A 24,529-nucleotide genomic window follows, 5' to 3' on the forward strand; every position below is an offset into this window, starting at 1 on the left:
CTTGCATGACTTTAAATTATTTTAATGTATGGATTTATTAAAGATAATGTATGAATTATTAAATATGTTGTACAGTTCTTTCCCATGGTTCCCTTCGGGTCCAGAAATCCTCTGCTGGTTTCAACATAAATGAGCTGCAGAATGTGCTCTTCCTGTTGTCCCTGAAAACCCAACAAAACACCAAGTTCCTGTGTTTTCCAGGCCCTCTTTCTCCACCTTTTATTTTAGGCATTTTATTCAGCGCTTGTTTACTTCCTATTTCCCCCCCCGGGCTTTTCATGCCTTAGGCTGTTATAATACGGTAGGGCAGGGAGCTGGAAAGCTACTGTCGACTTACTGTTGTAGTGTGTTTTACTGTGACAACAGATGCGCTCATTAAAACTGGCGCTTGTGTTGTAAATGCATTCTGACATTTTACTTTCCGCTGCTTCCACATATAAACTTGTACAATTGTGTGTATTCTCTTGTCAATATGGAACACTTACGTGTTTCTCTGTCAGTTGTGGAGAGGGTTTCGCTGCAGGCTAACTCGCTGATACTGCTGGGCTTAAACAGAGACCACTAACCGATGCATAAGTTTAGACAAACACAGGTCTGTGGAATCTGACTTAAGGAAATGTGGAGCCCAGTTTGATAAAGGTCTCTTTATACTGGTTTGTGGTGTGTTGGTTTAGGCTTTCTCTGCATTTCCTGGTTTTATACCTCATTGTGTGCCCTTTGTCTCCATTCAAAGGAGCATCCTCTGGACGTTTGAGGAATCGACGTGTGTGAGCGGACTCTGATAAGAGTGCCACACGTGACTCGTGTGATAAATACTGCACAAATTGAGTTGAGGTTAAAAATTAGGTGGAGGGAGAGTGTACGGTCATTATTGCTGCAGGAGCTAATCTCGTTTTATTGTTATTCATCTGTGCCTAATACCCCGTTTAAAATAGTCCTTTTTAACGACCGCTCTGAGCCTTCCTGGAGCTTAGGGAAGGCTCTCCAATGCATTAAGTTAATGCAAACTCTCCCGAATGCAACGTGTCTCCACAGTGCTGATTGGTACATGCCTTCTCTGTGTTTCGGCATAGGCTTCTTCACAGGCCTCCCATGCTCACGTTGTAGGCCATCGGCATTAGATCTCAGGGTATGTAAGTAAATTGGACAGTGTTAATTCCAGTTTTGCCAGACTAATTTAGATTTGACAGTTCATTTTAGTGCTCATGACAACACAGAATCATACCTCCAAGCCAGTGAGCACTGAGTATAACTATATCACTGCAGCAAGTGAGAATACTGGATAAAGCTAAGAGATAATAATGTAAATATCTGCAGTACATCCCCACAGTTTAATGGCTTCCTTTATGTCATTATTTCCCCTTTTATTAGAAAGATATCACAAAGATTACACATTTTATAAATATACACGCGCACATGACCACCTACACACAAAACCCAGACATGGTACAGTTGCCAAGTCTGCCCAACAACGGCATGTTACAGACTCTTCAAATGTAAAAGAAATAATGCATGCCCTATCCTAATTTGCTACAAAACGAAGGCTCATCTTCCACAGGAGATTCTGGAGGCCATCCATGGAAAAAAATAAATGAAAAGATGTTTCATCATCTGCCACATGCCGTCCTCTCAGATGTTCCTTATGTTTTGGAAAAGCCGAGTGCTGCCAGGAATAGAGTCCATGTGGAAGCGACTTAAACCCAACTCTTCTGAATTTCCCTGGGAAATAATGTGAACACAAATTGCTTTTTGTTTACTGAAGGGGTGTGTGTTTGCAACAACAAAAGCAAAAGATGTAACTAAAACTTAACAATTGTGGAGTATGAGTAGTTCTGCATTATTGTAGAAATGGATACGCCTGAAAAACAATGTGTTATAGAAAAATATTATTTATTTTTCTTCCAAAACCAGCACAGGTAGTGCAATTCATAGAAATTGTACAGCAGATTTTATTTTGTTATTGCAATGTACAGTAACCTTGGCAGTATAGGCTGGAGTTCATTCATACTGTTGGAGTCTTGCGGTTAAAATCTTACTACATACAGTATTGTATTTATCCGCAGTGCCTGCAGGAGAAGAACAACACTTGACCAAACTAATCTGCTCTCTGGGCTAGAGTATTTCTGTCCTTGTTTTTATTTTCCCTTTTCAAATGGTGCTGTTGGAAATTTCTAAAATATATACAATAAATATTGTATCTAAGTGGCAGGTGATACAAAGTACTACAGGCACAGTTTCCCAACTCAGTTATTTATTGATGTTGTTTATTCATGCATCTGTAAAAATCCCCCGGTCCCCCACATTTTACATCTCCTTTGCCATATTTTCATTCTCTATACCTTTTCTTATACCATGCACAGTTCTGAAGGAATAAAATAATGGGAGAACTTACTGCTGTCATATTTCTTACAATTATGTCTGCTACCTTCCTCTCTCTCAAAGTGACTTTGGAGTCTTTATCCCTCCAACACTGCCAACCGGAATTCTCCCCGAGATCCTTTATCGTGTAAATGCAAGTTGCACAGGATTGGAAACGCCTCGGGGTGCCAAGATACATGCTTTCAAGAATGATATCAGCATACAAATATAAAAAGGAAATGTATCCGTGGCGTTGGGAATCACAGAGGTGCCCCACACAGAGAAATGCAACAGGAACAGATTAGGATTCGAAATGACCAACACAGATGGAACGCGTTCTCTTCAGGGTACTGATTAGAATGTCTGACCTATATTCGTATGTTTAATCTGGCGGGAGTCCTTTATTTTCATTTGCTTCATTTTCAGTGTGGTTTTCCTTTCCCCCACTACAGAAGAGTAGGTTATCCGATTCCCATTTAAAATGCATTCGTCACCATTTTAATTTGTTCCTCAAATCCCCTTGAATGAATGATATATATCAATTTTTCATATTGATGGATTCTAACGCTTTCATTCCCATTGGACCTCACACTGTTGTAGTCCAATGAGACTTGTACAACACAATTGTAGTGATGCTCCTCCACAGCCCTATTTTTCCTTTTTCTTTTTAATGGAAGATATTCTGTTTAAACAGGATATCAAAATGAACTGCATACCCCAAGAAATGCAAATAATAATAAAACGATCACCTACATGTTTATTTTTATTTTTGAACCGTGATTTCTGCACTGTGATGTTTGATAAGCAGACAATTGATAAGGATTACCACTTATAATTTGGGATATTATGGGTGATGACTAAAACAGGAAGACTGTCACTTCTTAAGATGCACCAAAATAGCAAGTGTCATATGATTGTTTTCTTTCCACACCATGCCCTGATATAACTTGGGTTTGAAGTAACACAAGGAGTTCTGCATTTTAAAAATGTAGCATAATGCCCTGTTCTTGGGGAGAGACCGGGCACGTAATGACGGGCCTGAATGCAGGACTCGCTTAGTTTCCTAGGATGCACTTGAAGACTGAATGGCTGCAAACGTTAAAGTCAAAGACAAACAGCAGCGGCTGCCAAGCTGGGGATCTGCACAGAGCATAGTTAATTTCAGCGCTTCACAGACTTTAAAGTTTGTATTAAACCTCAAATAAAGAAGAGGAAATCTTTGAGGTGCTAGCTTGTGTGTTGTTCCGAGTTGCTTTATATAATATATATCACAAAATCCGTTATGCTCCCTTTAAACTAGTATACATTTGAAAATGAATGATACATTCGTAATGCAGGAAGTGAGTGGTTGTGGTTCATAGGAAGAAAAGCTGGCAGCGATGAGTATCCAAGTTCCTTCCCTTCTTAGTTTCAGTGCCATCTGTTGCATTATGGACAGTGTGACACTCAAAACTGTCTCTCCATCCCCTCAGTTTTAGAACTTGTTTTATGGCAGAATGCAAAATTATGTAAAAATAAAGACATGGTTTTCTGAAAACCCTTGTAAGACTGAAAAGCTTCCATCAGTCATTAATGGGGGTCGAGAAGGGTGTATGTATACACTGTGCTATAAGAGTAATAACCCCCCCCAGTAGCCCCATATATAAACTGGCAATGAAGTACAATTGCCGGACTGTTAGCTTTGTGTGAAATGAGGTAAGGTTGGGAATGTCAAATCTTTGCTTGTCCTTCTAGAGGCTCAGCCTACAGATCCACTGCTATCTGACCAAGTTGGTAAATTCTCAAACCACAAGACCGCTAGTTACCTTTTGTGTTCCTGGAAAAGAGGCGCACTATGCTGACAATACTCTAGAATGATTTTTTTCCCACCAAGAATAAAGTGCATTTAACACAAAACCTGATCTGTTAAAATGTGCCAGAGGTGAAAATTGCTCACCTGAATTAAGAACGTGTCACTATTTCCATTCATGTAGAATGTTTTTATTCGCCTGATTGATGCATTGAGACACTTGCTTGGATGTTAATCTTGACCAGCTCTGAATATTTCGGTATGAATTCCTGCTGCAGTGATGAATGCCTTGTCCTTTCCAGAGTAAATTGTTTCAGCAAATCCGCCGATTGCTTTTAGCCCACGTCAAATGTTCTTTTTAACCTCTGCGGGAAACAACTAAATGTGTTATCCTAGCATGTGCTGCCATTTTGAGTGAAGTTCATTACAAAACATGTCAAGACTAACACTACGGCAGAGACCAGTGTTTATTTGTGTTGGTTTTCCTTAATCTGCTACTCCTTGATGTGAAAGAAATTGTGTGCTCAGAGACTGCAAGGTACCCTACATCGCTGGTCCAGATATTGCTTATAAGAAACAAAGGATTGCTCTACAGAAACAAAAAAACACACTTGTTTTCAATGAACAAATAGTTTAACTGGATAATACAGAATTCTCCCTAATTATGATTCTGGTATCCTTACGTTTGCTTTAAAGTAACCCTCCTTCCACATGATAAACTTCGTAAATACTTCCATTAATTCACTTCAGTTGGGAGTTTATTAGAAATTTTCAAGCTTATTTTGCCTGATACTTCATCCATCTTCATATAGAAGCAGAGCATTAAACCTCTATAATAAGATGTGTGGTACTATTTAATCACTGTGTTCATCATGTGCAAGTTCAGGGGCATGAGACCTACACAATGAATCCTGGGGGAAAATTATACCTAGCTGGTGCTCTCAGTGCAAATAAAGCTGTCGTCTCTTGGCCAAACATGAGCAGCTGGGAACGGCATCGGTTTGATTTGGAGGGAAAGAAAAATAGCAGTTGCCACCTATTCACGTAATGAGATTATCCTCAGAAAGGGAATTGTCATACTTGTATTTGTAAATGTCTGCAAGGGTTTGTTTGACGGTGGCTGGAATATCCCTCTAGCACGCAGAGCAGGGAGAGCACCGCGGAGGCATGGAGTTCGGCCATATTGTGTCACGCATGCTTACATGCAAGCTCGAGCAGAGATGGGGGAGTTGAATTTGTCACTTTTTAGCCACGAGTCTTACTAAATTCGGTATAGCAACTACAATTGTTGGTCTCAAAAGAGAGCATCCCCTGTGACAGTCATAAGGCCACTGCAAAAAAGAGAAATGCACAAAAAACACATTATTTTAGCAACTATTTGTTTCTGTATTTAATATAATGTCTGGGGAGATCTTTTGTAACTTCTAGCATTGTGGTTGGCTATCCCATTCCCATTTTTTCAGATGTAATATTAATTTCACTGTGAAATATGAATGAATTAATACATTAGTTTGTTTTATTTCTATTTCTGTGCTCTTGATTTGGGTCTACTCAGACTAAATCTGACCAAAGTATATTAAGTGAAAGTGAATGAATGAACATCATACATCAAAGGTTAGGCCTGATGGATTTTTTGTTTTTATGATCTATCGTAAATGTCAGGCTTGGATGGTTTTGCAGAGTGAAAACCTCGGTGCAGAGGCACTGCAGTTGAAAGCAGCAGACTCCTATAATTACCGGCATATTTCTAGTATCAGTTGCAGTTGATTGGCTGTTCTTAAAACTTCACTTTTTATAACTGTTTCCGTTCATTCCATTATTTATAAGCTTTCGTACATTTTGGAATATGTGGCAACAGTCCAAAATGCACTCCTTCGCATGAATAATTCATATTTATTTGGCAGTGTGGTCAATAGACCCCCCGTCAACTGCTGTGCATTTGCATATTAATGGTACCATGAATTATGCATGTTTGTGTGATGCAGCCCCAGTGTTGGTTGGCTGTCACAACAGAAATGAAACCGTGCTGCTGATTCTCTCCATAACAGGCTGAGAATCATATTTCTGACCCTGTTGACATTGATAAACTGAGCTTGAAAACTCTTAACTTACACATTCTAGTCCATTCTAGAATGTCCCTAGTGTTTGTCTTAGTTAAGAGTCATTCTTATGGGAGGCGATACAGTATAGGCCATAAAAAAGTGATCAGTGCATAGATTAATATTATTGCTTTTTCTTGAAGAAATAATTGTGAGCATCAGGTTTAATCATGCCCCTGTCTACAGTAAACTTTTGCCAGTGCTCCTGAATACTGGTGTTGCCATTTATACCTTTATCATTATTAAGAAGTGTAAAACCCAAGCAATAAGCAGGTTGTGGCATCTCGTGGGCACCAAGGTCAGGTTACTTCCACAAGGGCAGCGCTTGGAATTTTACTTCAGCCCCTACAATCCTTTCATCAAAGGCATAAACTATAAGTAGCTAACTTAAACTTCCAGTGATGTGACCAAGCACTTTTTCCGGTAAAAGCTGCAAATCAGGAAAGATGTAATCTTAAATACTTAAATAATGTGTGACTATTAGTTGGCTTTATTGTTCCTTAAATCACTTCTCCTTACAGCATTATTTCCTACATGAAGGTGCACGAAATATAATTTTATGTTGTAATTCGGATATAAATTGTTTTGCCAGCCCAGCAGAAATAGTCTATTTCTGTTAAGCAGACTGCAGTGACGCACTGTGTAAAAACCCCAGACAGACTGACATATTCCTGCTCTGCAAACGTCATGGGAACACTGAGAATTTCGGCACGAGTGCGGCAGTCTTCTGACGTTGTGTACAGATCTGTCCTTGTCTCTTTCCCAGCATAAGCCTCAATGTTAACAATTGTGTTTACTATAAGTAGGACAAGTTAAGCATATAGGTGATCAACCAAATGTCATTGCATCAGAAAACTGATCCGTATCGGTCTACTGCAGTCCTAAGCAGGAGTTAACCTTCATGAAGTGCAAAGAGTTGCACTGTGTGTTAGATTCTCCATTGTTAGCAACTGGTAAACTCTTGGAAAACCCTGAGAATTTGTAAATGAAGTAGTTCCTCTCCCTTTCAGGTGGTAAATGGAAATGGATGGATGGATTGATGGATAAGCCTACATGATCTGAAACTGCCTCAAGCTGAAGTGATCAGCAGTTTCCATGGATAGGTTTACTTCTATGAATTAGGTTTAGTTCTTCTTCAAAATGTTAGTGTACTGCTACATAAATTAGCTGTAAACAATGCAGTGATTTGGACATAATACTTTAACCCTTTCCTTGGTTTTTAATTAAAAGAACATTGCAATGCATCTATGGTACAGTATGGATCTTGAACTGTATAGGTTTGACAAGATAAAGCCAAGTTTGGGTGGTTTAATGTTTTTTGCCTGAGGTATTCAAATACCTGCTTGTGTTAACTAAGTAATGGTTGTTTGAACATGGCAGTTTTCTCAGCCGTTAGATGTGGCTTGGCATGTTTGTTTCCAAAGGCATTTGAAAAGCAGCACAAGGAGGCATTTTGCCATGCCACTGTTTTTCCTTTCCTCAAACATTACATAATGGCACATCATCTTTGCCACACTGAGACACAGGAAGCAGGTCGGTTTGTCACATTGGGTCAAGAATGGTCAATCATGGCCGCTCTAGTGCATTGGAAAGATGTGCTACACCCACTTCTGTCAGAAACAAACTATCCTACTTTACATAGAAAAAACGACGAGCAGAAATAATTTGTGTGTGTGCGTGTGTCTGTAAGCTCCCCCTTGAGAAATGAGCAAAAGAAGAAAAAACTAAACCAAATTCCCTGTAGAATGTAACACCTTTTAAGTGCCAGAATCGTTGGAAGAACGCCACTATCATTTGCAGACAGACAACAGCTGTGATGTGGATTCCCAGGAAGGATTTGAATGAAGTAAAAATTAACTTCATGCTGCATAATCTCATATACAACAGCTGTAAATGGGCTCATTTTGAAACCATTATTTTATGCAAAGCACATTTCTTTGTGTGCGTGTTTTAAATCGTGAAGTCAAATAATCTAATTTAAAAAGCTGTAAGACCTGTAGTTGATTGTTATACATTTTAATATGATTACAGTGGCTACACGGGAGGTAGCTGTACAGCGTCTGCTCCCTCAATATCATTTTCTGACCTGGCACATTTCAGATGAGGACAGATCAATCATTATGTAATATGTAAAGCTCTAGATCTATGGTGTTACTTTCCAGATGTTTGTTTTATATTTGTGGATTTATTTTTTAAAAACCTGAATGTGGCAGAACATGTTTGCCATAATGAATCAGCAATTTGAAATATTTTCAGAGGGAAAAAAAAAATACATGCACAGGCATTCACACACTGTACACTCACCTAAAGGATTATTAGGAACACCATACTAATACTGTGTTTGACCCCCTTTCGCCTTCAGAACTGCCTTAATTCTACGTGGCATTGATTCAACAAGGTGCTGAAAGCATTCTTTAGAAATGTTGGCCCATATTGATAGGATAGCATCTTGCAGTTGATGGAGATTTGTGGGATGCACATCCAGGGCACGAAGCTCCCGTTCCACCACATCCCAAAGATGCTCTATTGGGTTGAGATCTGGTGACTGTGGGGGCCAGTTTAGTACAGTGAACTCATTGTCATGTTCAAGAAACCAATTTGAAATGATTCGACCTTTGTGACATGGTGCATTATCCTGCTGGAAGTAGCCATCAGAGGATGGGTACATGGTGGTCATAAAGGGATGGACATGGTCAGAAACAATGCTCAGGTAGGCCGTGGCATTTAAACAATGCCCAATTGGCACTAAGGGGCCTAAAGTGTGCCAAGAAAACATCCCCCACACCATTACACCACCACCACCAGCCTGCACAGTGGTAACAAGGCATGATGGATCCATGTTCTCATTCTGTTTACGCCAAATTCTGACTCTACCATCTGAATGTCTCAACAGAAATCGAGACTCATCAGACCAGGCAACATTTTTCCAGTCTTCAACTGTCCAATTTTGGTGAGCTTGTGCAAATTGTAGCCTCTTTTTCCTATTTGTAGTGGAGATGAGTGGTACCCGGTGGGGTCTTCTGCTGTTGTAGCCCATCCGCCTCAAGGTTGTACGTGTTGTGGCTTCACAAATGCTTTGCTGCATACCTCGGTTGTAACGAGTGGTTATTTCAGTCAAAGTTGCTCTTCTATCAGCTTGAATCAGTCGGCCCATTCTCCTCTGACCTCTAGCATCAACAAGGCATTTTCGCCCACAGGACTGCCACATACTGGATGTTTTTCCCTTTTCACACCATTCTTTGTAAACCCTAGAAATGGTTGTGCGTGAAAATCCCAGTAACTGAGCAGATTGAGTATATCTGAGTATATCTGAGTATTTCACAGTCTGGCACCAACATGTCATGTCATGTAAATGTAGCTTAACAACATATTTTGTGGACATGGAGAAAGTGTGGTGTTTGCAGTGCTGTGGAGAGCTTCTCGCAGAACGACTTTTGTAAATGAGGAGATGCATGCGGTGTCCGGCCCTCTCTCCCCAGCGGCGGAGCTATTAGAGGCAGGGGGCTTAAACTGGCCTTTTCTAATCGAGGAAGATTTCTCTAAACCTCTTTCAATAAGCTGGGCCCAGATTGCTCATCAAAGACTTGGATTTAGCTTGAGCCATTTCTGAGCATAGTAGCCTCTTCATGGCACAGAGAATAACCTTTGGGGTAATTCATATACATGCTTAAAATATCAGCCTTCGACATTGAAAACTCATTTATCTTAGTAGAACTGATGGACAATTTACTTTTAAGACGTGTGTTTGAGTTTCACAGCACATAAGCGAAGGTCGGAATGAAAAGAGTTTTGTGGGACTTTTCCAGTTTTTGCAGTGTAAAATAAAAAAATCACACAATAGAAAAAAATTAATAATAATAATCATAAATGATTAAACTATAATCCTAATTGATTGATTTCTTCATTATATCCAATATAAGTGTTCCAGATTACTGAAGTACTCTTGTTTGTTTTTTCAGTGCTGGCCAGTTTTCGAGGGACGGTACAACATGGCTTGTCACTGGAGATTGGCGACACCGTACAGATTCTGGAGAAATGCGAAGGTATTTTTTGTTTTGTTTCTGTCTTTGCCAACCTTGGTGTCTAACTGTGCAATAGCTGGTAATCCCGTGTTGTCTATTATAACAGCGTGTATCAGCCAATCAGATCAAATTATTGTCCTGCAATGTCATGCTTTCCTCTGAGAAACTCAAGGCAGCTCAAGCCTGCAGGCCAAAATGATCCCTGCTGGTCAGCTCAGATCCTACAGTGCCCTTGCCATCTGCATTATCCTGTGCACTGGAAGAGAACACTGCACTTGCACGTTAGATCGAAAAGTAGACCCTGCACTTCTGGAAAGTGTGTGTGAGTGTCCAGAAAATGAGGGCAGTAGTTCCATTTACATTTGATATGAAGTGACTTGGCAAAGCCTCCCAATAAGTTGGAATATTTGCAATACATTCGTCCAATGAAAATCTAGTCTAAGATGCGTGCAAAGTCCATGGAATTATATTAAGCTGGTCAAATGGATTTAGAACACATCTGTAATTAGTTTTTTAGTTTTGCGTAGCAATTTAGCTAAATAGACAAACCACCGATGTGTGCACATGAAAAAGTTATCTGTGGCATTAAGCAACGGCACCATGAATCAAATTTCTGGATGCCAGCCGTTTGTAAATTATGTATGCATTCATATAAATATGTAATAAACCCATGTCTGTTCTAGTGTTTATTTACTATTTCTTTAACAGTTGTCTTCCCTCGTAGCCAATATGTGTATCGTATACATATATGTAGTGTCGAGTGAAACTGCAAGAAGCTGTGTTTACATTATAGAGGTCTCCTTCTGTATATTTACTTATTTATCATTCTGTTTAACTTACTAATGTTTTCCTTCCTGGTAGCTAGGGTGTAAAACTCCCAATGCTGCGTTTGCTGCGACTCTTTAACTTTAAATGCCTGTCATGTTGTATAGTATTCAAAATTAAATATCAAAGGAAATTACAAATACATAAAATTTGATCCATTTTGCTTGTACTCAAATGAGGTTAAGAGCTCAAGTGACATCCATAGTCCCAAAGTGCTGCATAGTGTTCTCAAAACCTACGAAAGCCTGATTATTTTGCATTGAAACTTTGTGCCTTCACCACTTTCAGCAGTGTCTACTATTGTTGCAAAGATATGAAGAAATTGTATTATATTAACTTTTAAAACTAAGACTGTTTTAATCTTAACACTGTGTCACAAGTGTATTGAGTTTTGTGGGTACACAAGTTGTATACCTTAATCTAATAGAAGGAGTCCAGCTGCATTGTCAGCTTACTGGTGAAAATAACCGAGTGTTGATTTGTGTCAGAGAAGGGTATTTGATCGAACCAGTATTGCTTTTAAATTGGCCTGAGTGCTGTGAATGCATGTTTGTTTGGGAATAAATTATACATTGAATACCTTCCATTTTCCTCCTGTATTCAATTGCTTTAAGGAAACTGTTCGCTTGTAAAGCAATATTAGCCAGCAGCAAAAATAATATATTCTCCAGGCTTTCTAAGCGTATTTCCTAGGAAATTCCTGTTTTTTTTTTGTTTGTTTTTTTTCTTCTTTACAGTTTGAAACATGTGAATTATGAAAAATAACCCTTTTATTAATATATATTTTCCCTGTTGATCTGTTCAGCCATTGTGTTTTACAGATATTTAAATGCCATTTATTGATGATGCTTTTAGTTACTGCTCATGTTATTCTAGAGTGGGATTCTAAAGAGATTAATCAACTCAATATATCAATATTACATTACATGCTTTAAAAGAAAAAAAAATGTTTTAAACATGGTGTATTAAATATATTATGCAAGATTAACCTTGAGTATTTTTTATGGGCATGTCTTTACATCTGTGCATTTGTATAAGTTATTGGAGGCAGGAAGTTAAATTTGTTTAAAGTAGCAGAAATAAAACTGACATGAAAATGGACAGTTGAACTGAAATTTATAAATCATTGGTCCTAGTTGAATAGAATAAATTGCTCTTTCCATACATTACCATCTGTATTTTTATATTGCTCCTTTTCTATATTTAATAAATGACATATTTCATGTGCAGGGAACAGAGCAAAGACGCGTGCTTCTTCACAAGATGCATTTTGTGCTGGAAGTTTCCTGAACATTGGGCACAATTTCAATTCCAAAGCCTCCATTTTAATTCAGCAGTTAGATTTTCTCGTTCGTTTCACAGTGAAATAGTCAAAAGAAATGCTGTATCATGTCTCGGGAATTAGGGAAAAAACAACAAATTATTCCACTTGATTTACTTTTATTGATATGTATTTAAGAAATCATGTTTGAAAACATCTGTCATTTTTCAACGTTAGGATCATCTCAAAGTATGGGCTGCCTCTAAAATGAATTGGAAAGCAAAGAATACAAGATTGCAGTAATGTGGTATATCAAAGAAGAATGGCAACAGTCCCCTTCCTCCAAAAGCAATACTTTGATATATCAAGCAGCTTTGTTTTCACGGATTCATCATGTGTTATTTTTGGATTTGCTTACATAAGAAATGCAGCTCTGATATTTGCTACTCTCCTTATTTAGCTAAGCATCCCCTACCTACCTGTACTCTTTACAATACAAATATGAAAGTAGCCAGGGTGGAGCCCTGTAAAATAATATTTGCACATCAGTGCAGGCTTTTCTGCTTCTTAAACAGAAGGGTTTAATGTAATTTATTTTTAATTAGTGCAGTAAGGCTTGGCTGCGGCAGAGAAGCAGCAACCCCAATGAACAGATGTGCTTTAATATCCTAGTATGCACACAGCTCTCAGCCTTGAAGCGCTGAGCCCAAACATTATTGTGGAATACGACGTGTAGGAAAATTCAATTAAGAGTCTGATAACAACTGTTTTGACAGCAATTGTCTTTAGTCATCTCGCAGATATGATGAGCAGCGTTTCAGGAGTTCGGTCTGATATTACACACCAAGGTTTTCACTGGGCCGTTATGACCACATTATGCTAACTCAAGTTATATTTTAGTAAATGATGGTCCAGTCAATTTCTGAACTAAACGCCAATGTAATTACTTTGTTTACTTTGTCTAAAATAAACCAAGTGACCTTGAATGCAAAAATACAGCTAAGGGTTTTGAATATCTTGTTGCGTGTTTCCAGGGACAATTTCATGCATGTTCTTATAGGTTGTTAATGTGTTAATCAGGGAACAAAAGCGGAAAGATCTTGAGTCTCAAGCCTTCTAAATAGATTAAATAGATATAAATCCCCTTCTCATATACGCAAATCAATGGAAAGGATATTAAAGATGGTTATTTTGCTAACACTGATCTATGCATTTTGTTTCTGTAGGCTGGTACAGAGGATTCGTTCTTAAGAATCCAAATGCTAAGGTAGGTGACGTTGAATTGAATCTTTCAGTTGGCTTTTTTCGTATTAAAAATCTTCATGTGAAATACTACAGTAGCAGTGATTCATTGCTTTATACAATAAAGTGATGTGTAACAGATATTTGGAGAAGGTTTATATGCTACACATGAAGAAACATGTTGATGTGGTCAGTTTTAAGGTTTTATATTGTGATTTCTTTCTTTCTCAGGGAATTTTCCCCTTGAGCTACATTCACCTGAAAAATGCGAATATCAAGAACAAAGGGTAAGCAGTGTGTCCCAGGCAGTCAGTTCTGTTTTGTATAATCTGAATACAATAATAGGTTTTTCATAATTGACTGTACAATGAAGCAAATATTGGGGCAAATAATATAAATTCTGTAGTAAGACAGGGAAATCTGTGTAGTGAATTGAGATAAATAGATGTAGAGATGTAGGATGTATGAAACTGTCAAAATCTCAATGAATATATACATTTAATTAAGAGCAAACTGCATTATAATGTATTTTAAGATGTTCTCCAGAATGTTTAGACATTAGTTAAGAAACATTATTTAAAAAATCTATACTATTTTTGGGGATTGCAATTCAATCTGTGTATTTTAAAATGTATCACATGTTCAGTTTGGCTGCATTCTTTTTGACTAATATGAATCGATAATTTATTGTATTACATTTTAAAACTAGAAATATCCTTCACTGAATATTGTTATCATCTGTATCTGGACTACTGTATGTGGGGGGAAGTATTGTCCATTATTTTGAAATATGAGAACTGATGTTCTGTGTGTAATTTCGCACTGTAGGCAATTTGAAACAGTCATTCCTACAGAGGATTCGGTTATCACTGAGATGACATCAACTCTGAGGGACTGGGGCACCATGTGGAAGCAGCTTTATGTGGTAAAAATTATTTACACACAACTAAGTACCTGGAAATCCTTCAGTTTGAATCAAGTCATGGGTTCTAAACCATCACAGTATGGTGCTAAACTTGGCAAAACACTAAATACAGTCAGCTGTAATGGTAAATTACTCTATGGGTGTCGATACACCTGCCACTTCAGTGTGTTATAAATGTGTAAGAAAACTACTATTCTGACATGCTTCGTGTAATACAATGGCTTAACTGAATTACCTTGTACCCCTATGAAAGAATACACCGAATCAAATTAAATCACATTAGCATTGTTGTTTAAATCTGCTGCAAAGACGTGACCTGTTCTGTTTCTCTTGGGTCGTGTGGGCATTTATGGGGGATGAAATGAGAGATTCTCTCTGGCTTTCTCTTTGCAAATGTCTAGAACAATCTCATGTGCGCTGTGCCAAAATACCAACAGCATCCAAAACCTAATCCATTCAGTACAGTCTCTGCAAACGGTTTCGTGGTCTCTTTCTAATATTGCAATGCTTTTCTTTCAGTTTTAGTGAAAAATTATGTGTCTTATTATACAGAATTTTGCTAAGATTGCTTTAATGTTTTTGTGCCCCTTATATATCACATGAAACTGCATTTTCATCTTGGTTTACAGAAAAACGAGGGGGACTTGTTCCACCGGTTGTGGCATGTAATGAATGAGATATTAGACCTGCGCAGGCAAGTTCTTGTGGGCCACCTGACTCATGACCGAATGAAAGATGTGAAGCAGCACATCACCGCACGGCTCGACTGGGGAAACGAGTGAGTAAGACGCCCGATCGCCTGGCTGTTTAAATAACGTACACAAAAAATAGTCTTCAGCCCCAAGGCAGCCTTAACCCAGAATCAGATTAATCTTCACTTTAGCACATCTTGTGCGTTGCAGGCTTCTGTTAATATTATGCAGACATTTCACTGAAGTCAGTCCTTCGCAGATTCTTTAATGTCAGGAGCGCTCTTTACAGACACCAGGTTCACTAAATCTTTGATATTCTGTGCAGTCCCTAATGATTTTTTTTTTCTTTTCTTCAAAAGCCCAACACGCTTTCATTTATTATTTCTTTCCTCTTCTTCGTCTATAAAATATGAAAGGTTAAGTACTGCAGCTTCTAATGCATTTCTCGCTACATCTTCAAAAACTTCTGCCATGCAGTCAATCATTAGTCTCACTCTGCATATAAATAAACAGGTGAATCCAGCAACCAGTTGGCTCGTGTGGGCTGAGGAATTGTGGTGACAATATAATTTAACAATTCCGTAATGACACTATGAAGTTAGTAGCGTATTTTCTGTGGTCGATTTAAGGACAAATATTACATTGCATTTGAACACTTTTTTTGTGATAAACATTCAGACATTTTTTTTTTTTTTAAACGGGTTAGTTGGAAGCTTAATTAATTGTGCCATCAGGTAATTGAGTGGTTGTAGAAACACAAACCAAAGACGTCCTCCATTTGGGTTGAGTGAGAAAACGGGAAGTCTAGATTACAGTAGTTCACTATTTTTGTCATTTAGCTGATGCTCTTATCCAGGGCAACTTACATTTGTACCCATTTATACAGCTGGGCATTTTACTGGAGCAATCTAAGTGAAGTATCTTGCTCAAGGGTACAACAGCACTGCACCACCAGGGATTTTAACCCACAACCTTCCAGTCATGAGTCCAGAGCCTCATTGTCTAGACTGGCACACAAAGGAGCAGTACTGGATTTGGTATTTTTGGTGCCAGGGGTCTGTGGGGAAAAACGAGTGAAGCTAGCTTTCATTTGGACTATGTAGCAGGAAGTCATCAGGCCCATCTGCCACTTTAGTCTTTCAACCAATCTGATAAGCCCTATTACTACTCTATTACAATGTTATAAAATCGTATCAGTCTCCATCCAGCCAGTGTTGGCTGTTAGCTTCAGACCCACATTCAATACGGTCTTTACCATTTGCAACGACCATTTATACTAATATTAAACTTGGAACAGTAAATCCAGAGAGGGAAAGCCGAGTTCACACATGAATGGGGTTTAAACTGTAGCTTTCGGATAATTCCTTCGATTGTTGAAAGGATTTGTAATGTAGAAAACGTTCAATTTATAATTGGAATAATCTAGAAATGTTCATATTGTATTATTGGATTTGTTTGATCTGTTATCTTATCTGTCTTCATTGATCATTTCAATATATATATATATATATATATATATATATATTTTTTTTTTTCCTCAATTACGTAAATAATACGTATTTGCTTCTTGTAGACAGCTGTGCTTGGATCTTGTCCCAAGGAAAGAGTTCAGCATGGTAGACCCAGATGAAATCAGCGTTACAGAGCTGTATAAACTGGTAGGTAGAGTTTGCATTATCTCCTCCTGCCAGCTTGTAATATGATTTCTGGATTGCTTATTACCATGGTAACTGCTGCACTCGCCTAATTTAGAACGACATGTTTTTCTTGTTTGTATAGTTGAAACACTTCTCCTTCTCTTGAATAAGAAAGAGGGTTTGGATCGTGCTGCCATGCAAACTCTTTTCGCACATACAAAACAGAAAAGGACAAAACCAACAAAAGAAAACCAAACTATCATGATTTTACATCAAATGTGACTCAATTAAAACAAAATGCAGATACCGTAGCAATATAATAAAAGATACAGCGAGGAAAAAATTATTTGATCCCCTGCTGATTTTGTACGTTTGCCCACTGACAAAGAAATGATCAGTCTATAATTTTAATGGTAGGTGCATTTTAGCAGTGAGAGACAGAATAACAACAAAAAAATCCAGAAAAACGCATTTCAAAAAAGTTATAAATTGATTTGCATGTTAATGAGGGAAATAAGTATTTGATCCCCTATCAATCAGCAAGATTTCTGGCTCCCAGGTGTCTTTTATACAGGTAACGAGCTGATATTAGGAGCACTCTCTTAAAGGGAGTGCTCCTAATCTCAGCTCGTTACCTGTGTAAAAGACACCTGTCCACAGAAGCAATCAATCAATCAGATTCCAAACTCTCCACCATGGCCAAGACCAAAGAGCTGTCCAAGGATGTCCGGGACAAGATTGTAGACCTACACAAGGCTGGAATGGGCTACAAGACCATCGCCAAGCAGCTTGGTGAGAAGGTGACAACAGTTGGTGCGATTATTCGCAAATGGAAGAAACACAAAATAACTGTCAGTCTCCCTCGGTCTGGGGCTCCATGCAAGATCTCACCTCATGGAGTTTCAATGATCATGAGAACGGTGAGAAATCAGCCCAGAACTACACAGGAGGATCTTGTTAATGATCTCAAGGCAGCTGGGACCATAGTCACCAAGAAAACAATTGGTAACACACTACGCCGTGAAGGACTGAAATCCTGCAGCGCCCGCAAGGTCCCCCCGATCAAGAAAGCACATGTAGAGGCCCGTCTGAAGTTTGCCAATGAACATCTAAATGATGCTAAGGGGACAGGACAACTGCACCACATCAAAGGGACGATGGACCGATGTACCGTCAAATCTTGGGTGAGAACCTCCTTCCCTCAGCCAGGGCATTGAAAGTGGGTCGTGGATGGGTATTCCAGCATGACAATGACCCAAAACACACAGCCAAGGCAACAAAGGAGTGGCTCAAGAAGAAGCACATTAATGTCCTGGAGTGGCCTAGCCAGTCTCCAGACCTTAATCTCATAGAAAATCTGTGGAGGGAGCTGAAGGTTCGAGTTGCCAAACGTCAGCCTCGAAACCTTAATGACTTGGAGAGGATCTGCAAAGAGGAGTGGGACAAAATCCCTCCTGAGATGTGTGCAAACCTGGTGGCCAACTACAAGAAACGTCTGACCTCTGTGATTGCCAACAAGGGTTTTGCCACCAAGTACTAAGTCGAAGGGGTCAAATACTTATTTCCCTTATTAACATGCAAATCAATGTATAACTTTTTTGAAATGCGTTTTTCTTGATTTTTTTTGTTGTTATTCTGTCTCTCACTGTTAAAATACACCTACCATTAAAATTATAGACTGATCATTTCTTTGTCAGTGGGCAAACGTACAAATTCAGCAGGGCATCAAATACTTTGTTCCCTCACTGTATGAATTGTCTTCTCTTATATTAAATATTATATTCACTTGTTTTCTTGTGTATTCTTTACAGTTACGAAGGATATACTTGCATTTCTTACTAAGCCACATGTAAATCATCAAACATTATCTTAAGTACCCTGTCTAAACTGGAAGCAACTGACACACAAAAATTCCCAGTGTTTTCACAGTCTTTTTGTTTGTGTTGAGAGGACTGCCGTGTGAATTTTGTTTCCTTTCAGCCTCATAGTTGGGTTATAATAGATGTTGCATAGAATGGAGTCATTTTACTTATTTATTTTGCAGAATGGAACCAGTAATGTAAAATAATGTCATGCTGAAGAGTGTTGTTTTAATGTTAGTTTGAATTTAGCTGTGTTCTGAATCCCTCCTCACCCAACCCACTTCGAAAACCTATATTCATGATATCCCATACAGAGAATACCACAAGGTTTCTCTTTTAAATCCTGTGGCATTCATCTTCAGGTTTTAAAAAGTCAGTTGTAATTGCTGCATTGAAGGAGGCTTAGAAGACACTTGAGAAATTAATTCTGAAGTGTATGTGTTTTTATTGATGGTGGTAAATACCCACAGGTCTTAACTGGGTATGTGCTGCTTGCACATTTCCACATGCAAATCCTTCATATGCCAGGTATAATTAGCTCTTCCAAAAGTAGACTCCAGTGGGAGAACATCCTAATGCAGAGGGTTTCTATTCTCCTTTTATAATAACATCTGTGAACTGCAGACACTATACAAACGCACTTCCTTCCTGTGAATTTTTGTGTAAGGCAGTAACAAAAGAATGTGTTACTCTCTGGCTGATGTGCCTGTAATCCCCAACACCGCATGTGACTTCAGTACCACACGCTGGAAGTAATATCTTGTACACAAGAAGAGAAATGGAGGGAAGCAATAAATCACCTTAAAATCAGTTCTAAAAGTATGACCTCAAAGTAAGAAAAATGATTACATTTGAATATTAACGTGCATGTGTTACGACCAATAATAAATGTAAGTCTTCACGGTACGAGGTACACAACATTAAAAGGAGAGCTCGCTCCCAGACCAAGACACAGACAAAGGGTGTACGTGTTTCTTCACAGGGATAAAGGGAAGCAAAACAATTACTGAATTACTAAGTGGTGCCCTAAAACAATAAACAATAAACAATCAAAACTAACTAAGGGAAGTAACCATCTAACCTTATAAAATAAATAAACATAAATGCAAAATCCTTCCCTAACTCCCCAACCTAAACAAAACCGGAGAAAACATGTCCCAAAATAAAAAGGGCAGACGTCATGCCTACCAGCTTCCAGACGGACTGTTGTAGATGTGAGTTTAAAGATGAAACATTATAATGCATATCATAACAACAATATCAAAAGGACTCACGCACAAACACACAATTAAACTGTCGCCGTTAAACCTCCACCACCAAAGCGGCATGTATGACAGCCATAAGGTGATGAGACCCTAACAGAATGGCATGATTTTGAGTAGCCGACAAAGGCCCGTTTGTGGACGGATCACTAGTATGAGAATAATAACATAACCGCAACACAATAGAAGAGCTAACGCAGTGGCGAGCTCATCAAGACAAGACAGGTACGCTTTGTATTCTGTGTGAATCATCTTGCCTAAACCCCCTTCGTTCTTTCTTCAGTCGCCTATATTACACTCGGCCTGAGGAGAGATCCGTCTTCATCATATATTGTGAGCATGTGATGTTTTTTTTTTTTTTTTTTTTTTTTTCTTCCTGAAAATGTATCTGTTATTCTCTCTTGCGCTCTGTGTTCATAGATGGAGCACCGGCACCGCAAGAAAGACACCCCGCTCCCCGCCAGTACACATCATTTGTTTGTGCAGATGAAAAGCCTCATGTCCTCCAACCTGGGAGAAGAACTCGAGGTTTACTTTTCCATCTATGACAGCAAAGAGAACCGCCCGATCAGGTAGATATTTTTATGAAAAGAAACCCAAGGTGGTAGTTCATTGATCTTTTCATTCAGCTGTGCACTGTGGAGCAATGACATGTGCTATGCATGCAATAGGTAACAAAACAATACACAAAACACATTTTAGATAGTTTACAGTATACATGACCAGTCTCTCTTGAATATATTGGGCTACTGGTACTCGTATTTATCTTAAAATACTCTGAATCTGAATTCTTTGTCACACTTAAATATGATCTTCACTTCAGGACCATAGGTACTGGGTTTCTAGCAAGGCAGTTACAGAGAGAGTTGCCACTGGTTGATCTTGAGTAAATTCTTCTGACAGAGTTCAGTGAATAACCAAACTCCACTGGAAGGCTATGAGGTCAGAGAATACACACTAGGCCTCACGGTCTGTACCCCACTCTGGGTAAACTTGTACTAACCAACCAACTGGAAGCTAAGCTTGAAAGAGGAGAAACAACCAAAGCACCCCAGAAAAAGTGTTAAAAATAAATTCCAGGGGAGGTTTGAACAACGCCATTTATGTAACGTGCTCTATTTCAAGCATCCCAAACTACGGTGGAGAGAGTGAGCTTGCAGAGGTCTAATCCCATCCAAATGTTTTGAAGGTGTGCCGAGTAGGATCGTACCGGAGTGTTTTCTCTCCTCTCGCTCTGGACGAGTTGCCTAATGAGGACGCTAGGTGTGCATATCCACAGCTGTTCTGGGAGGGAAATTAAAGAATTTGTTGAAGGTGTGAAGAGCGGGTTGTCAATTAAGCGGGTCTCTAGTGTATTTAACAAGCGCAAAATGGGCAAACCGCACGAGCAGCTCTGAAGAACAGGCCAAGCTTGGAGATCTTGGGCATATGGTGACTTTCAAACCACATTGCTGTGTGCATTTTTGATGGCACACTTCATAAAACAGTGGCTCAGCAAAACAATGCTGTTCAAATTTGTTTTTTGTTTGTTTGTTTTTTGGTATAAGCATGGGCAAGGGGATCATATTTGTTTAACAGTTTTCATGACAATTCTGCCTCATAGTCTAGAATTGCCAAGGCTTGGTTTTGTGCCCTGTTACTTAGCAACCCAGTTCATTTTAAATGTTACAAATCTCTTCAACTTGTATCCTTTTGGAGCGTTAAACTGTCTCTGTTTTTCTCTTTGAAATTCCGCAGTTATTACACATGGCTTCTGCTCTTTGTGCACTTTTTATATTCATGAATAGTGTTTACAGTTCAATCTATTTTTTGTGATCACAGTGTAAAGCCTACAGTACTGACCGTTGTATGTGCAGTACCGTACCAAAGAGCATGCAATGTTGAGGGCTGTGAAAGCACAACGCCATTGATTAGTTGATGGCTAGACAATAAGCACAAATTGAATTAATTAATTAACCCATCTCCTAACTAAAACACTGTCCCTTGGGCACATTGTTCCTTTAACAGAGTTGTGGAGTCGGTCAGCTATCACGCTGTATCCTGATTAGTGGTTTGATGCAAAGAAGCGAAGTAGATTAACTCTTTAATGCCCTCCTCTTTTAGAGATCCGTGTTCCATATTTTTTCCTGGGATCATTTTGAGTTTGAAATGAGAGCTATAAAATGTGGAGGAAGGCAACCTTTATTTTAATTGTCATTGCATTTGTTGTAGGATCAGATCTCTTGGTCTGTTCCTGATATAGAATGAGAAAAGACAATTCTTCACTGAAGCATGCTGGGACCAGTCAGGCATTCAGATGTAGAGCAGCTGTTCGGTTTTCCTGTGTGTGCTGTTAAAACACTGCGTGAAAATGATCAGAGACGGGCGATCGTTCAGGCCGTGCCGAAGGTATCCTTTCATTTTCATTACACAGATTGAAGTCTCTTGCAATGTGCCGTTGATAAGCCAGCATTGGATACCCCAGCAGATTTCCTCATGCCTGTATAATTTTCCTTCCACATCAGTAGCTACAGAGAGGGTAGACTTGCAAAATCAATTAACAGTATTGGTGTTCGTTGGCTTGGCATGTACGTGTCACAGATGACTCTGACCTCTCCGGATCCTGGAATGCACTCATGATACAAACCAGAGAGTCCTTTTGAAGTGCCAGTCACTATGCTCAGTCTTCAGTCTCCTTATGTCTGCTCAGACTCCACGTGTCACCGGTGCACCAGTGGTTTGTAATGCAACTAATAAAATGAGATTTTTACTTAGTGCTTCCTTCTCAGTGTAATAATTAGATATTGCAGCGCCATGGGGGGGTACCCACAGTGCTGGGCTCGATAAATAGACGGGATCTCAGGATACAGTCGCACACAGCCAGGGATGTGGTGCAAGGGAGGGGATTTATTATGTACAGACATGGGCTTGAGTCAAAACAAACACAAGTTTATTTTTCTTTGAGTCTAGCTACACTTCTCCTACAGCTCCCTCTCTAAGCATGAAATGCTAACACAAGCAGTTAGTGTGTTTTTTTGTTTGTCTCTTTACTGCATCTGTAACTATAGGAACTGTGATTTTAACAAGAAAGACATGACAGTCTTTTCACAAATAAATGATCAAAATGCATATCTCGGTGACACCAAGCAGGGCTAGTAATTTTAAGTCTAATGGGAGATAAAAGAACTAAACATTTCACAGTCGTGTGTCTTTTTTTTAATTCTTTCTGCGTTTAACTAAGCTATACAAAATGCTTTAAAAGTGGGACATATCACTCAGGTTTTTGATGCATTTGGAAAGTATTATTACACCCTTCTTATTCTGCTGCAGTCGAGTGTTTTCTTTTGTTCATTGACTGACAGGGGAAACAAGCTTGCAATCCCTAGCAACAATTTTCTTATAAATAAATAAATAAACCGTGCATACATAAATAAATAAAAAGACTAATGAAAAGTTAATGCCTTTTAACAAACTGCTCGATAGTTCAAGGCTACTAACAATATGACTATAGAAGCAGATAAACACTTTTCTGTTCCTGTAGTTCAGTTGGGGGTTTGAACCCTTTTCTACCTTTTTAGTTATAATAGTCATTTCTCTGTATGATACTGTTATTATTTTACTCTAAGATAATTTTTATTTCCCAAATTGAAGGAACCATTCTAGATGACATTGACTGTTTTTTTACTAGCATGCACAGGTAAAGCGCTATCTCAGATAAGTCTGGTTGGTCTCCAGCTGATATTGCTTAGCTTAGATTTCCCAACATAAAGTCTAAAGATGCTCGGTGTCCTTCATTTACAGTGTACTTGGTGCGAAGCATTAAAGAGGACATTTTAAGTTATGTGTTTCACAGAACCCACCCACCTTTCACACAACCTTTATTAGCCACTTAAAATGATGGCAACACTGATAAATTGCCCTTTTCTTGAAACTAAAAGAAACAGACCTCAACTTCAAGGAGATGAAGGTGAGCTGGAGCTCTGTGGGAATAATGTGGTATAAATCTTGTATTCACAATCTAGGATCAAGTAGCAGGGGATCATGACAACCATCGAAATGGCATTGCTGAATTTGTATCTGCAAAAGGAAGTTTAATTCCCCTGTCCATCATAATTCTGTCTTTTTTTTTTTTGCCTGGTCAGCTAATCTCTTTGTTTTGTAGAAAACTGCTGACAGGCATATGACACAAGTGATCCAGTATTGATACGAGCAGGCGAACGTATAAAACAAAATGTTTTTCACAAAGCCATCTACTTTGTGCTTGAGAAAAGGAAACTACAGACGATGCCTCATGTAACATTTATAGATGCACTCCAGCGTTCATTTCAGTTTACCTCAGCTCTGTTTAGTGACCTGTCACAAGTTGTGTTGCATTGTTTGTCTGCGCTACATTATAGTTGACCCCATCTCATCCTTTTTTTTTTTTTTGTTCTGGGAGGCTGAAGAGAATAGTGTCATTTTTTAGACCCAGTTTTAGTATTTGATATTGGGGTTCCTGCAGTTTATGTTTTTCTGGTGGGTGTCCATCTTCTTCTTCTGAGCTAATTCGGATGCCGTGGCATGTTTCCCAGCATGG

At 38.8% G+C, this 24,529-nt stretch overlaps 1 protein-coding gene across 6 annotated transcripts in view; it reads left to right on the forward strand.

Moving 5' to 3' along the window:
- Window positions 1–24,529, forward strand: part of LOC136771338 (dedicator of cytokinesis protein 4) — a 96,858-nt gene that overhangs the window by 18,321 nt on the left and 54,008 nt on the right. For all 6 annotated transcript variants that reach the window (XM_066723571.1, XM_066723575.1, XM_066723572.1 and 3 more), the window contains exons 2-8: window positions 10,206–10,289; window positions 13,581–13,621; window positions 13,828–13,883; window positions 14,425–14,521; window positions 15,151–15,299; window positions 16,787–16,871; window positions 20,395–20,546. In XM_066723571.1, coding sequence (XP_066579668.1) covers window positions 10,206–10,289; window positions 13,581–13,621; window positions 13,828–13,883; window positions 14,425–14,521; window positions 15,151–15,299; window positions 16,787–16,871; window positions 20,395–20,546 — 664 coding nt within the window. The remainder of the gene's footprint in view (window positions 1–10,205; window positions 10,290–13,580; window positions 13,622–13,827; window positions 13,884–14,424; window positions 14,522–15,150; window positions 15,300–16,786; window positions 16,872–20,394; window positions 20,547–24,529) is intronic.

This window comes from Amia ocellicauda, chromosome 15 (assembly GCF_036373705.1).
Source record: "Amia ocellicauda isolate fAmiCal2 chromosome 15, fAmiCal2.hap1, whole genome shotgun sequence".
Lineage (NCBI taxonomy): Eukaryota > Metazoa > Chordata > Actinopteri > Amiiformes > Amiidae > Amia > Amia ocellicauda.